A 15,305-nucleotide genomic window follows, 5' to 3' on the forward strand; every position below is an offset into this window, starting at 1 on the left:
AACCAAGTGTATTTGGGTGACATTGGTTCGTTAAAACCATACAGCTTTCAAGTGTACAACGCAATAAAACGTCATCTGCACAGTGCATTATGCGCCCATTGCCCCAACCAAAGTCCCTTTCCATCCCTGTTCCCCCGTCTGCCCACCTCCACCTACCCCACCCTCTCCCTCAGCTATCACCAGTGCTGTCTGTGTCTGGGTTATATATATATGTTTTCTTGGCTAATCCTGTCCCCTCCTTTCATCCAGTGCCCCACACGCCTCCCCTCTGACCGATGTCAGTCTACTGCATGTACCCATGCCTCTGTTTCTATTTTGTTCTAGAGTCTACATGTAAATGAAATCGTCTGGTATTTGCCGTTCTCTGACTGGCTTATTTCACTCGGCATAATCATCTCCAGGTCCATCCATGAACAGCAGTATGATTAATAAGGGCAAATCAAATAGTAATTCCAGAGCTGAGGGGCATCTCCAAGATCTCTGTTCTCAAAGAACATGAGATCTCTGACGTGTCTTTAATAACAGACCTACCGGCCCAGACTCCGCTGCCTGGACAGCCACAATGATGATGGTCATTATTCCAGGGCTAAGCTGGCTCAGCGGCACTGAGCATTTACAATCTGTTTCTAACTTTAGCTCCCAGGCTAACCATTGTGCAGAACAAAACCTTCTCTGTACATTCACTCTGAAAGACTCAGCGCGATTATGATTAAGATTCTTAACTTTAAGAAAAAAGGAAAGGAATCAAAATTTATTCTCTCAGAGCAGCAGGGTCCCGTTCAAGCCTTCCACTAACATCCTCCTCACACCTTTTAAAGAGCTCGGGTGAGCAGGCTGACAGTGTGTTAGAAATGGTACCGGGAGTCAGAGCATTACAAGAAAATTGCCTTTCTTTCCTTGAATAATTGTAGAAAGAGCAAATTCCTTAGAAAATCAGAGGTCTTGGCACAGCAAAGTCACTGGTGGGGACCACTGAGAGAGGGCAGGTGGGGGTCTGTGCACACAGAGCGCACCGTTTAACTAGTGGAAACTACAGCCAAAGAGCTTATGTTTACAGAGCACATTTCTCGTAATTAAGCCAAAGAATCAACGTTCCTGACACTAATGAGGACATACATTTGTGATATCCCTTTACATTTATTCTCAGATTGAGGATTATTTTCAAGGATGATATATTTAAATGCAAGCCATAATCAGAAGGAAAAATGGGACCATGGGAGTTGGGAAACCCGGTAGCATAAATGAAGGGAGCACACTGAGACCGGAGTGGGAAACAAAGCAGCAGCACGGCCGACTCGCAACCGGGCCTCAGATGGAAGGTAGGATGGGCCACTGCCCTCAGAGGCACGGGTGTTTTCTGTCTGTTATGAAACTTTAAAAGTTTCTGTGTGGTCCACACAGTAAACTGTTTTAGTTTTACACGAAGTGGTTCCAATAAACCAAAAAGTCTTTTGGGTGCATTTCTTAAACTAACAGATCAAGGTTAAAGTTTTAATCATGACAAGTGTTCCAAGGCTACAGACTTTTTAAAGTCTGTCCAGCTCATGCAGAAATAAGGTATTAATGATCCCAAGAATATCTTAAGCCCTATTTTCCATTTCAGTAAGCCTGCAGTATCATCCACATATATTAATGAACAGCATCCAAGAATAATTATAAGTCGGCCAGATGACATGCAGATAGATATTCCTAGATACTTGACTAGTATTAGCTTTAGTATTTGACTAGCAAATCGGTCACTGCATTGAAGAATGATTAGGATGTAAATGCTGAAAGAGAATTGGCCCAAGAATGCATATGCCACCAAATAAATTGATGTTAGCACAAAGTAAAAAATTTCTCAATTTGCTTAAGTTAAATATCATAACCAATTAAACTATCATAACTTTTTATAAAGAAAAAATATTACTAAGAAATACTGATGACATGATGAGCAACAATAGGAGACAAGTATATTAAGGACTTTGTATTTCTATTGCTGAGATTGCGTTTAAAAAGATATTTTAGTCAAGTGCCCACTGGGCAGAGATGTTACAACAGAAATACTTTATAATCCACTCATAGTCTGGCCTAAAGATTTCTGTCCTTCATATATGGCACTATCTATGCATATTAATTAGTGTTATGTAGTTAATGAAAAGGCTCTGATCTGTGAAATTCTCTTTGGTATGTAACACAGGATTAGAGTCCGTGTGATCATGACTCAGCACGTTATACATGGCATTACAGGTACTACAGGTTGGAAGGGTTAGGGAATAAAGTAGAGGATATAGAATAAATTAAAGACATGATGCCTGTTCTAGTGGAGGTTAAAACTATGGAAAATAGAAATACTTAAAAAATATATAAGAGATCATATTTGCTTAGAAGTCAAATCTTATAGCAGAGTAAACTCATGACATTCCTAATTTCCTTGACAGGATTTTGTTGTAACAAATGCACTGCTAGAAATGATATATTTTCTCCCATCTGTATTTACTTGACTACAATAAGAGGGCCTGCCGGTTTCCCAACTAGAGACTGAATTTGGCATCAAGTAGCAAGCGAAAAGATACACTTTGAATCCAGTAGATGAAAGCAATAAAAACTCACTAAAGTTAAATCACCATTTTTTGTTTTAGGGCAATGATAGTCTTCTAAGACAGCAGACATTACATTTGATAATTTGATTTTATGAGATAGCTGGAAAATTTTGGAGTTTTAGGTCCTTGTAATTTCTTATTTTATACTACCATAACAATCTCAAAACTAACCTCCCTGCTCCATAACTCGTGCTGCTTCAGCATGCCCTAACCTCATGAAATGTAGCTTGACTCCTCAAATTATTCCCTGCCCCCAAATTTCAAATGTTCCCCTTTCTTCATAATTTATGCATAAATGCATCACTCTGACAATCAAAAATTGTCAAATCATAGCTTCATCCCCCAGAAATTTATTCTATTTCAATAAAACCGAATTACTAGCAGTTTCTTCCAGCTCAGGGCTTCATTTGATGGACTTCCTCATCCCAGAATACTATCCCCCTCCTTGCCCATCAGAATCCTATCTATCCACTTTGGTTTACCTGAAATTCTGCTTTCCCTATAAAGTTTTCCTGGGCCTTCTTCCTCTCCCTTTGGGCCCCACAGCACATTTTGTGTTTTTGATACCACTTATTTATTTTACTGTTATGTTTTATTCTTAAATAATACACATTATTCACGTTTCACCTATATGTTTCCATTAATGCCCTTTTTCTGTCTGAGGAGCAATTTAGGATTCCCCATTGCATTTAGTTGTCTTGTCTCCTTAGTATCTTCCAATCTGTTAAAGTTCCTCAGTCTTGCCTTGACTTTCAGGACCTTGAGGTAATTTTGAAGAACATGGGGTAATTTTTTGGTAGAATGTCTTTTTATTTGGATTTGCCTGATGTTCTTCATGAACAAATTGAGATTAGGTATTTTTAGCAAGAGTATCAGAGAGGAGTACAAAACAACAGATCATATCACCTGTGATGTCAACCTTGATCTCTTGCCAGGTTTTTCAATGTAAAGTGCTTTTTTCCCCTTTGTAGTTAGTAAATATTTTGTGGGTGAAACCAGCCTCTTATGAAGACTACGAAAATACTCTATTTATCCTTGAACTTACGCCCACTAATTTTAGCATTTATTGGTGGATCTTGCTTACAACTATTACTGTGGTATACTAATAGTGATTTTCTATCTCCTTCTTTCTTGATGCCACCAATTTAAATCCACCTTATACTTCCTCTGTGTGTACTAGTCGAATCTAATGATAAACTGTATCCTCTTTAGGCTAAGTATTTTTGTCCTGCTATCTTTCCACTAGAGTGCCCAACACAGTACCTTGTACACAGAAGTAATCAGTACCCACTGAGTTTACTGGAATTGTGTTTTAACAGAAATTATGACAATACTGCAGTTAGGGAAGTATAAGTGGTCTGTGCTTGCTGGTCAATTGGCTCCACAACTCTTTCTTTCCTTTTTTAAAAAGATTTTATTTATTTTTAGAGAGAGGGGAGGGAGGGAGAAAGAGAAGAAGAGAAACATTGATGTTCGAGAGAAACATTGACTGGCTGCCTCTTGCATGGGCGCCTGGCCCAAAACCCAGGCATGTTCCCTGACTGGGAACTGAACAGTGACCTTTTGGTTCAAAGGCTGATGCTCAATCCACTGAGCCACACCAGCCAGGGCTCACAAATCTTTCCATATCAAGTGAAATGGAGGTCTCTCCTCTTCCCTTCAGTGCCTGGTATCTTAACTCATGTTAATGCTGTTTTAAAACAGGGCAATAAAGGTGCCATTGTGGAAGCAGATTCTCTTTCCTGGCAGCCACAAGCAATATCAGCAAGTCAGCCTGCCAGGGAGATGCGCCAGCATCACCGGTGTGTTGTAGTGGAGACCACTGCCACCCGCTTATTGAAAGAAACCAAAGTTCACCCTTCCTGATGCCCTAGGTGAGAAAATTGGGAAAGAGATGGTGTGGACACAAGCAAGCAGTGCCAGAAACACAGTGGGCATGACTGCAGTCCCTTCTAGGGGGTGTGGGACAGAGCAGCAGGCAGTGGTTAAGCACTAGCTGCCAAGCTGGCCTGAGTTATTACTATGTCAGAAGCTGTAGAAATATGTGATATATAGAAAGAGACATACTTCCTAAATCTGATAAAGACCTACTATGCTAAATTCCATTCAAATTCTTTTAAGAAAAAGTACATTGCTATTATTCCCAATCTGATGTTCTAGTTAAGCTAAATTAAATTCCATGTATTCTGATTAACAGTATGGTCTTTTGATACTTAAACTTACCTTTAGAGACCGAACTGAATCATCCGCCAGACCAATCACATTAACATAAAGTAGATTGCTGTGCTTCAGGAACAGAACACAGTGATCCTTAAACATGTCCAAGTCTATGACTTTGGTATTTCTCTTCATTGTGAAAAATAAATCCCAATTCATAATAGCAGGTGTATCTGCTGCTGTTCTCATTAGCTGTGTGAAACAAAGTTAGAAGAGATCTAGGTAACAGAACATGAGGCCTACAAGATCTAGAATTCATATACGAAATCACTGAAAACTAGACATACTATTATTCTTCACGGTTTTGTGGAGAGGTGGCAGAAATAACTGCATCAGGGCTGAAGTGTGACCATCGGCACTGAATGGGCCCAGGCCAGTCTGCTGGACATCTGAGTGAGTGCACTGACAGCCGAGACCAACAGGACTGCCTAGCCGAGAGCGATTCAAATTGCTAACTCACAAATTCACGAATTTATAAAAATTTGTTCTTTTAAGCTACTAAGTTTGGCTTTAATAACTGATATAATTACGATAGAGTATGTTTGATTTACTATTCTTTTTAGGCACAATTAAAATATGTAGAGGTATTAGCTCTAAGGGAAGGGTTATGCACAGGAAGGTAGCATCAATTTCTACACTTTACAAAAGCCTAGAGAACAATGAACTCTTGTATCACCTTGAATTCCGTAGGCTCACCAACATTAGTGAGAATGTATAATTCATCATCTCTGTGTTCAACATAGTACAGGACCCCATGTATTCGCTTCTGGATTAGTACTGGTGGGTCCCAAGGACTGAGGCCATCTATCAACCACACTTCAGAAGTGGTCTTGTTCATGATATTTATGGTGAGGAAACGACTATCTTTTGTAAGATAAAGGAAAACAAAATAGCTACAGAGAGAGAGAGAAAAAGAGATGCGAAAATCCAATAAATTTAAAATGCATGTTACCTTATTAATGACAATATCTCACAAGTCGTCAGCATAGATGTTAATTTATAATGCAGATAAAAAAATAAGAAACAATTCCTTAGTGAATTCTTCTTGTAAAACTAAAATACTATTTTTCTCATTCTCCCCCTAAACATTCAAAATATTTTTCCTCTAATATTTTATTATGAACAGTCTTTAAAGATGCAGCAAAGTTGAAAGAAATGTAAGGTAAATACCTATATACCCGCCACTGAGATTCAATCATTATTAACATTTTGCTGTATATATTTTTATCATCAATCCGCCTTTTTTAAAATGCATTTTAAGGTAAAGTACAGACATCATCTAACTCTCAATCACCTGAATATTGATAGATTATAGGGCTTTTTGCTAAGAGGAAATAAACCTCCTAGAGGACATGCAATTGTAGGTTAGAAAAGGGACACCAGTTTACTTTGTTCTTCCTCTGAATAATGATGGATTTTCTTTTTCCCTAGTGTTTATAACAAAAAGAACAATAGTCAAGAAAAAAATCCTCACAATCCCACTAACCTAACACATTAAAAAAATTAACAATTGTTTTTTTTTTTTGCTTGTAGTGTTTATTTGTATTTTATGCATGTCTTTAAATAGATGTAATTAAAAATATAGATGCAATTTTGGATTCTGTATTTTTTGATGTCACATAATACCAGTATCTTCCCCCACTTCAGTTACCGAGTCTTTATGATCATTATTTTTAATGACTACCTAATATCCTATCAGGTTAAGTATCATAATTCTTAAAAATTTAAATTTTAATGTTTTATTGTAATAAAGGATATAAAAGACAACATATTTATGAAGATAGTTTCCCTCTCCCTGACCTTTATAGTTATTTATTTAGGATAAATTCTTAGGAATGGAAATACCAATTTAATAATTATGAGTATTTTCATGATTCTTGATAATTATAATCAAATAATATCTTAAGAGCATTATAGTAATTCACACTGATACAATGGATGGCTTCTAATGTTATTTACATGTTTCCTTATTATAAAAGTTAATTCATACTAAAAATACTGAAAAATATAAAGTGAGTTATACATACATTTAAGATTCTTGGAAAGTACTGTGCTCTAGATCTGGGTTCTGAATATCAAACTAGGCTTAAACGTATGTAATTATGCATCATTCCCTATGGGGAAGAAAAAGCATGCTAGAAGCCACTTTCCAAGAATCTTAATTGTATGCATAACTTGCTTAATCTTAGAACTTAAATATTAACAACATATGGCAAGCAAGTACCTTATTCAGAGGATAGCTCACTGGGTCTGTTTTGAAGTTTTTTGTGTTATTTTTTCAATTTCAAGCTTTATTCACAAGGTGGAAATGATTCATAACCGTAAGACACTGACATAAAAAATAAATTACTGGCTTAAACTATCATCTCCAAAAGATATCCTTGACCAGTGACACATAAAACAGTGGCTCATATAAATAATTGTGGGCCCAGGTCGAGTAGCTCAGTTGGTTAGAGTGCTGTCCTGATACGCCACTGTTGTGGGTTTGATCCCTGGTCAGGGCACATACAAGAAGCAACCAATGAAGGCATAAATAAGTGGAACAACAAATCGATGTCACCTGTCTCCCCCACCTCTAAAAACATATTGAAAAATAATAGTTTTGGTAATTTCTCATTAAAACAATCATCAGAACAAAAGCAATGACTGTAGCACTGGACCAAGAATGTTAGTTCTATGGGCTGGAATAATGTAATTTCTCAAGATCTCAAATTATTAATATAAACTGGGTGAGGGGTCAGGGGTGTAACAAGTTCTTCTTTAAGGTCCTTGCCAGCTCTGAAATTTTATGAAATGAAGGGTTAACTTTGTTTTGAGTATTGACGTACTGCCATAGATTTACTCAGTGTTAAATCCCGTTTTTTCCCCTTGCAAAATCTGTTCAGATGTTGTCCAAACTACACTGTTGAATGATGTACGAGGTGACAGGAACCCTGTGTTAAGAAGAAAAAATGTTTCTCATAAATATTTGGAAAAATATAGCGGGGTAAGCGTCAAGAGATTTTGCCAGATACATTTAGCATTATTTTCTTCCAAGTTTAAGTGATAATATAAGGCATGAATCCTGGAGATTACAAGGAAACAAAGAGAATTAATTAGCTTTAAGGTAGAATTACAAAGTACTGGGGGAAGTAAAACTTAAAGACCAATGGCCATCATGGCTCAAAGCAAAGCAATCTGAAATTCAACTGCACTGATACCATGGCATCTAGTTATGACTTAAAAGAGATTTATAACTGCTGTATGACAACACTATTATATGTTTAATCAACAACTCCTGTGTCACAGTCCAGAGAGAATGTTAGTAATTCCTCATTTTCAGTCTAATGATGTATTTGTGTTTACTATGGAGTTTGAATATAGACTCCAATTTTAAAGCTAAACAACTTATAGAAAAAGAATGCTTATGCTCACCTTAGCCTTATTATATCTGGTTCCAGCCAAAATCAACACTTTAAGTCAACCAAGAGCAACCCTTTGGATAAGTGGAGAAATACACTGGAGAAAAGATTTAATTGCATTACTGTAGTACCTCGGGTCTTTTTCTGTGTAAAAACGTTCATTACGCTTGTTATCACCAAAAGTGGCACGATAAACATCATGGCAGCGAAGGTTCCTCTGGAAGGTATAGAATAAAACATCCTCCTCCTCTTCATCCTTTACCCATTCTGGTGAAAAATAATTAAAGAATTATACATAGCCACCTACTTAGTTTAAAAAAAAAAAAAAAGGCAGAATGCCTTCTAATTTTGAGTGCCAAAGATGAGATGTTCTAAGTTTAACCCTGGAAATCTAAATCTAACATAGTTTTGACTATATATAACTTGTGTTCTACATAAGCCTGAGAGCCTTCCATAGCGTAAAATATTATATCAATTCTAAGTTTTCAAGTAGTTATCAGTCTCAGGGTATTCAAGTTTCTAAATATGAGTTGAATATTCAATATTTAGGAAAGACTTTGGTAAAGTTATACTTGTTTTCAGAAGATGAATTATGCTTAAATCTGCAACCTCTGACCTTAAGTCTGAGGAAATATTAGATCATTTTCTCTCATGCCTAAAAGTTTTCTGTCTGCCTTCAAGCTACAGGATATCTCCAACTACCAAGTATATTTCAATGCTGGTGTTTACTTGATCTCACCAGAAGCTGTCATGGAAGTTTTCACTCAATTCCATCATGACTGCCACCTGGCTGACAGTAACTGTAAGACATTATTGTATAGTATGCATCCTGACTTTAAGAGGTTAAAATGTACAAAATTTATGTCTTAGGATCAATTGGATAGGGTATAATTTCAATTCATTGCAAAGGCATTTAGTTATTAAACAATGGAGAAATTTATGTTGGAAAATGAAAAGGGAGGATGAAGTATGAACATATATATTACTCAATAATCAATGACAGAATTTAAAGTTAGTTCTACTAGTGAAAATATCACAACTTCTATTGATGTATCAGTTAGTTCAACATGTTCTGAAGTTTCTCTCCAATGTGCTATTGGATATATAATTAAAGGAGCGAAGGCCTCCTGAGTAAGAGGCACAGAGCAAGGTGTGGTACCCAAGGGGGTAACGTGATCTGGTGCTCATCTTTTCATTCACTCACATGGGCAAGGAAAATGTTTCAAAAGTGTGAACAATTTTCTTACTGCTGCTTTGTCAACACAGTAGACTGTTTGGCCTGGTGGCTTACCGAAACTGGACACATTTGGGAAAGAAGCTTCCATTACAGGCTGATCACTGAGCTTCACAACTATACAGGTAGTTGCTTCAGAATCTTCCGTTCTTATCTTGGCAGCTACATATTTTTCATCAGGAGCTACTCTGATACAATCAATGAAGGGCTGGTCTAATTTAAGTTCCTCCAAATTGAACAATACTTCATAATTATCATTGTCTGCTGCATAAAGGATGAAAGAGATGATGTCACAAGATGTATTTAAAAATATTTTAAAGTGTATTTCAATGTTTAAATTAGCATGCCTCTTCTATAAGACACTATATTCTGGCTTTCTTCCGCGTAATAGCAGCTTGATTTGCATAGAAACTGGCATTAGTTATTTAATGCTATTCAATACTATATGATGCATCAACTTTTGTAATATATTTTGATACAGTTATGGTCTAGTATTTATAGAACATATAGAACCTAGGAACATGAGGTAAATGACACTGAATAATAAAATAGCACCTAGCACAGTACCTGGGATATAGCAGTTGCTCAAAAAAATGCTGGTGCCCTGGCCAGTGTGGCTCAGTTGGTTGGAGCATGATCCTGTGAACCGAAAGGTTGCAGGTTTGAATCTTGGTCAGGGCACGTGCAGGAGGCAACCAATTGATGTTTTTCTCTCTCTAAAAAGCAATGGAAAAATGTCCTCAGGTGACAATTAAAAAAAAAAAAGAAAGAAAATGCTGGTTCGCACCTCCATTCTTCCTGTCAAAGCTTTTGAGTGTAGCTATTAACTATATCTTAAACCCAGATATAGAAAATTAGCCCTTTTAAAAAATTCAGAAATAAGCTAAAAAATATTTTCTATATCTTTGAGAATATCAAATTTCCTATGAAAAATGTGAAATCTGAAAAAAATCAGATTATGTTAAAGGAAAAACTGTGGTATACCTTCTTCATCTTTTGAACGAACCAAGCAGCAACCTTCTTGATAGTAAACAAAGCCACCATGTTTAACCTGACAATGAAAAGAACAAATGGTTTAATAGTAATTTAATGTTTTAAACATGATTTCATTTAATTGTTTAATGATCTGACTAGTCAAGATAAAGAAATGAGATCTTTCATAAAATCAGACCTGTTGAAGTTTATGAATAAACACATAAAAAGTATAAAATGGATCACTTTTTACAACACAGTGATTAAGAAATGGTTTTCCTATGTTCACAATAACTGAACAAGTTTCTTATACATAAGTGTGAGAGGTAACAAAGAGAAGACATAATGAAATCTATGTTGGTTCTCATGACTGTACAAAGCACTTCAGCTGTATTTTAGGAACATCTGATATCCCTATAGTGGGACTCAATGAATGGAGATCAAGAGGCATCTTTAAGATCATCCAAAATGATGCAGATGAGGAAACTGTGGCTCAGACTGGGCCGAAAACCCAGTCTGAAACTTGCTGAGATTCTTTCTTTCCTCTAACAAATGCTGTCACTACCAACTGTTCAAGGTCTTGATTTAATTTTACACAAACCATCTTATCTTCTGTGGGATGACAGATACATATAATTTAAAATTGAGAGAATGAATAGTGCTCCTAATACCTACATATTAAATGCAACTGATTGATGCTATGATTTCAGGTAGCTTCAGACATTTATTACCTGCATGGTAGTGGCCTAATTTGGAATTTGTGATTCCTAACCTATTATTATTTCCATTCTACTATGTATGCAATTTTCATTCAAAAGTTGTGGTTCTGTTTTCCAGCCTTATTGAAAAAATTTCAACATGCATGTTTAATCTGTTTCAATGGAATATTTATGATTGTGTTACCATAAAATTGTCAAGTAAATATTTGGCTTTTATGATATACTACTTAAAGTGTACTGCAGATACAGCAATCAAATACTTTTCAACTGATATACATTTAACTTAGTTTCATTTGAACTTATTCTTGGAATTATTTTTTAAAATCTAAATCAGAATCATTTTTTCCCAAAAACCAGAATTAACAAAATACAATTGGAAATTCATCTTGATTTTGATCTTTATAATTTATTTTAAGGATCCCACTATGCTTATTCTTTGTTGTTTAAGTTTTTAAGCATATTTTAAAGGTCAAATGCTGCATAATTTTAATGTAGGATGATGTCTATAAATCACAAGTTATTTCATTTACATCCTGACTTGGTAATATCAGATTTAACAAAGTCATAAATATCCTACCTCTGCATTGATGATTTCGTATTCTTCTTGTGGCTGTGTTTCTAATTTTGTTCTCACTTTTTCAAATGCATCCATGTTTTCTAAAAGGGATGTTTCGTTTTCTTGTTTAACTGGCAGAAAATCCTGGAAAAAGTATTATTGGTATGATCATATTTCAAACTTGAGGGGAAAAAAACCTTTGCTTTTAAAAGATAATTGTTATTTCCTTTTCATGCAAGTACCACAATACTAGGTTTATACCTATGAAATAGTATGCCTTTCACAGATCTTAAATGTTTTTCAAGTTCAGTAACTGGTTTCTTTTTTATTTAAAAATGTCAACAAAGGAAATGAAAGCTATACTATTAAATTTAAATAGATAAATCCTTAAGATGCAGAAAAACCAAAAAGCACTGGAGAATGTTTGGAAATACTATGGGAAAGGTTTATAGAAAATTCAACAGTAAAGGAAATCCTATCAATGTTTATATATGTAATTATCAGGAGTGAGAGGTACCAAATAAAGTTTACTGAATTTTATAAAGTACTAAAATACCTCCTAAAAGGAGGGTAATATCAAGGGGAGAGGAAGACATTATTTTTATTAATAAATGTTTACTTTTTATTCACAGCAAGAGTTATGGTAAGAAATTTGTCCTCCTTTATATTTTCATTAGCCATAATATTCTTCTCTTGCGGAGATAAGGAGTCCCCAAAAAGAACTGTTTATCAGATCAAAAGATGAATTAATGCTTTGTAAAACAGAGCTTCTCTTTAAGGAAAAAAAGAAATATTAGAAATATTCACCTTATAAAAGAATAAGAAAAAATAATGGTAAGTTAACTTGAATAGAGATACAGATTAAAGCTAAATAAGCACTGTATATCTTATTGGGAGTATCTAATAAACTAAGAGCTTTCAATGACCTCCAATTAGCACATAAACACTACACAAATTATTAAAATTTATATAAGGTAAAACCTCAGTTGTCAGATTTTTTTTTAAAAGGTTCAACAATTCAATACTCCACAGGTTTACCTTATTCAAACAAAAGAATTCTAGCCAAGATTTCCAATGTCAACTTTCTGCCAAAGATGACAACTGTACAGTGATTTGTGCCAGCGGGGCACTAAGCCTTTGGTAAGGACCTCCAACAGCTGGTAAATATTTACTGCTCAAGTGTCCATGGTACTTTACCAACACTGTAGAGAATGTAGGCTATAAATACAGCTTATATCATAAAGCACTTACAATCTAAAATTAAACATACAACTAAAATAGAAAAATCATCAAACAAATTAAATGGAAAAACAATCATATTCAGAGTTTTTCCTTTAGAATTTCTGAGATGCTTTATGATTTGGATTAGATTCAAATTAGCAACAATGGTTGTTACGGTCTCTGCTTCCATCGCCTAATGAATATATTACCTAACGGAGCTGACATGAGGATAGCTTAACTTTCAACTTTAAGAAGGCTACATGTATAGTATCACTCCATGAGAGGAAAAAAGAAGCACTCCTTCCCATTGCAAAACCATTTTAGGAATGAAAACTTACACCGGATAATGAGATATGTAAATTTCATTATAGTAAAAATAGAAACATGGCACTGTAGAAAGATACTAGATTGCTTTTAGTCAAGATGATGCCATGAATAAATGGCTAATTCCAAGTCTGAGGCAGGGAGAGTAAAAAGTAGGCTTAGGACATCTGCCAGAAAGCAAGAAAATGCTCCAAGATTAATGGAGACTTGTCAAAAGGACACAAGAGTCAGTTTGAAGGGGTTCCTACTAGCCCGATTTTGGGACAATTTGAGTATCAAAAGGAATGACTGTAATTGATGACAATACACTGAAAAAATTCACAATAACTTGAAAACAAGCAAAAATCTCTCCACTAAACTTAAAAAAAAAAAAAAAAGAGGTTACAACAAAAAAGGAAACTCTTCTTTATGTAATAATATCAGCTAATAAATGTAGAAAGAATAACAGAATTAGAAAAATCATTAGCAAGCCCCGTGAAATAACTGATTAGGTTAAAGAGCATTAGTGGTTGCTAAAACTCATTAGGTGAAATTATATTGGGTCATACAATATTTGTACGGTACCAAAGTATTACTGATTACTTAGCATTTGCAACGGTAATAATGTCCCTTTAACAATGGAGAGAGCAAGTAGGTTATCTCTAACCAAAATGATCAAGCGGAGCATCATAAATAGTGGAACAATCTGTCATTATGTGTCTCTTGATAGAAAGCATTTCAATTTAAGCAGAAAAAGAGAAGGGTAAACCTAAAGGGAATAGAAAAAAACTAATTTGTTTCAATGAAACTGATGAAAGAGAGGGTCAACAGAAGATGAAGTGGGGTCTTTGAAAAATGTCCTTAAAAACGACATGTATAGCAAAGCTGATATGAAAAAGAAATAAAGAATATTAGGAATGAAAAAGATGGCATAATTAGAGATAGAATAGAGATTTTTTAAAACATCACAAAGTTCTTCATGCCAATACATTTGAAAACAGATAAATTGGATAGTTTTTCAGAAAATGCATTAGCAAAACTGACTCAAAAAACTTAAGAGCTGTATAAGCCAATAACTATCAAAGAAATTGTATTGGTAATTAAATGTCCCCCTCTTAAGAGACAGCAACCCAGATACTTTCACAGGTAGCTTTCTTGAATCTTCAAGGAACAAATAATCTTTTCATATGTCAACTATTAAAGAAAAAATGCATACTACTTAAAACTACTCAACTAAATTTCATCAGGCAAATATAACCTGATACCAAAACTGGACAATGGCAATATATGACAAAAATCAATTTTATTGTATAGATTTAAAAAACCAAAAATAAAATGATGAATCAATGTGTTTTTTAAAAGCACAAAACAACAACAATTGTAATAATAAAACCCTATGTGACCAAGAAGGATTTATCTTTGTGAAAAATGTATCAATGTAATCTAACACAAATAAAGGAGATAAATCTTAGGGCCATTTCAGTTAATGCCGGGGAAAAAAAAGAAAATAACACAATTTAAAAAATTATAAAACCTTAACTTAGGAATAGTGAGAGTAACTTCCTTAACTTGATAAATGGCCTCTGTATTTGACACAGACCCATAGTAAAGCTGTAACTAGCATACCCATGGTATACTCATATTAGTACACACCTTACTTAGCATCTGTGAAACACTTTTCAAGAATCTTTATTATATTCCTTCTAAGTTTATTTGCTGTTTATTATTCAAAAGTGATTGTTAAATGAAAGAAAGCAATTGTGTTTCCTGTGCTCCCTGCCTCCAATTCCTTTCCTCCTCCCTTCTCTGGAGTCCAGTATGATTTATGCCCTTCTCATTGTACTGATTGCTGTTGTCAAAGTCCCTCATGACCACTGCAATGCAAAGTACAAATGTTAATTCTAGGTATTTATACTACTTGAGCTATCAGCATCATGGCACAGCTGATCACTTCCTCATTAACACTCTTCACTTGGCTTCAGAATGCCTCATTCTCATTGTCTTGCTCCTATTTCACCGGCATTTCTCAGTCTCAGTAGCTGGTATGTACTCAACTCTTTGGCTTAACATCGGTATGCCCTGGACCTTTTTTTTTTTTTT

General features: G+C 35.1%; 1 protein-coding gene across 4 annotated transcripts in view; it reads right to left on the reverse strand.

Moving 5' to 3' along the window:
• Positions 1 to 15,305, reverse strand: part of PREPL (prolyl endopeptidase like) — a 31,385-nt gene that overhangs the window by 9,765 nt on the left and 6,315 nt on the right. For all 4 annotated transcript variants that reach the window (XM_090281234.1, XM_090281232.1, XM_090281233.1 and 1 more), the window contains 6 exons: positions 11,703 to 11,825; positions 10,419 to 10,485; positions 9,492 to 9,698; positions 8,332 to 8,467; positions 5,476 to 5,692; positions 4,806 to 4,991 (listed from right to left, as the gene is read on the reverse strand). In XM_090281234.1, coding sequence (XP_090137360.1) covers positions 4,806 to 4,991; positions 5,476 to 5,692; positions 8,332 to 8,467; positions 9,492 to 9,698; positions 10,419 to 10,485; positions 11,703 to 11,777 — 888 coding nt within the window. In that variant the 5' untranslated portion in view covers positions 11,778 to 11,825. The remainder of the gene's footprint in view (positions 1 to 4,805; positions 4,992 to 5,475; positions 5,693 to 8,331; positions 8,468 to 9,491; positions 9,699 to 10,418; positions 10,486 to 11,702; positions 11,826 to 15,305) is intronic.

Source organism: Furipterus horrens, unplaced genomic scaffold (assembly GCF_987537825.1).
Source record: "Furipterus horrens unplaced genomic scaffold, mFurHor1.1.pri manual_scaffold_6, whole genome shotgun sequence".
NCBI lineage: Eukaryota > Metazoa > Chordata > Mammalia > Chiroptera > Furipteridae > Furipterus > Furipterus horrens.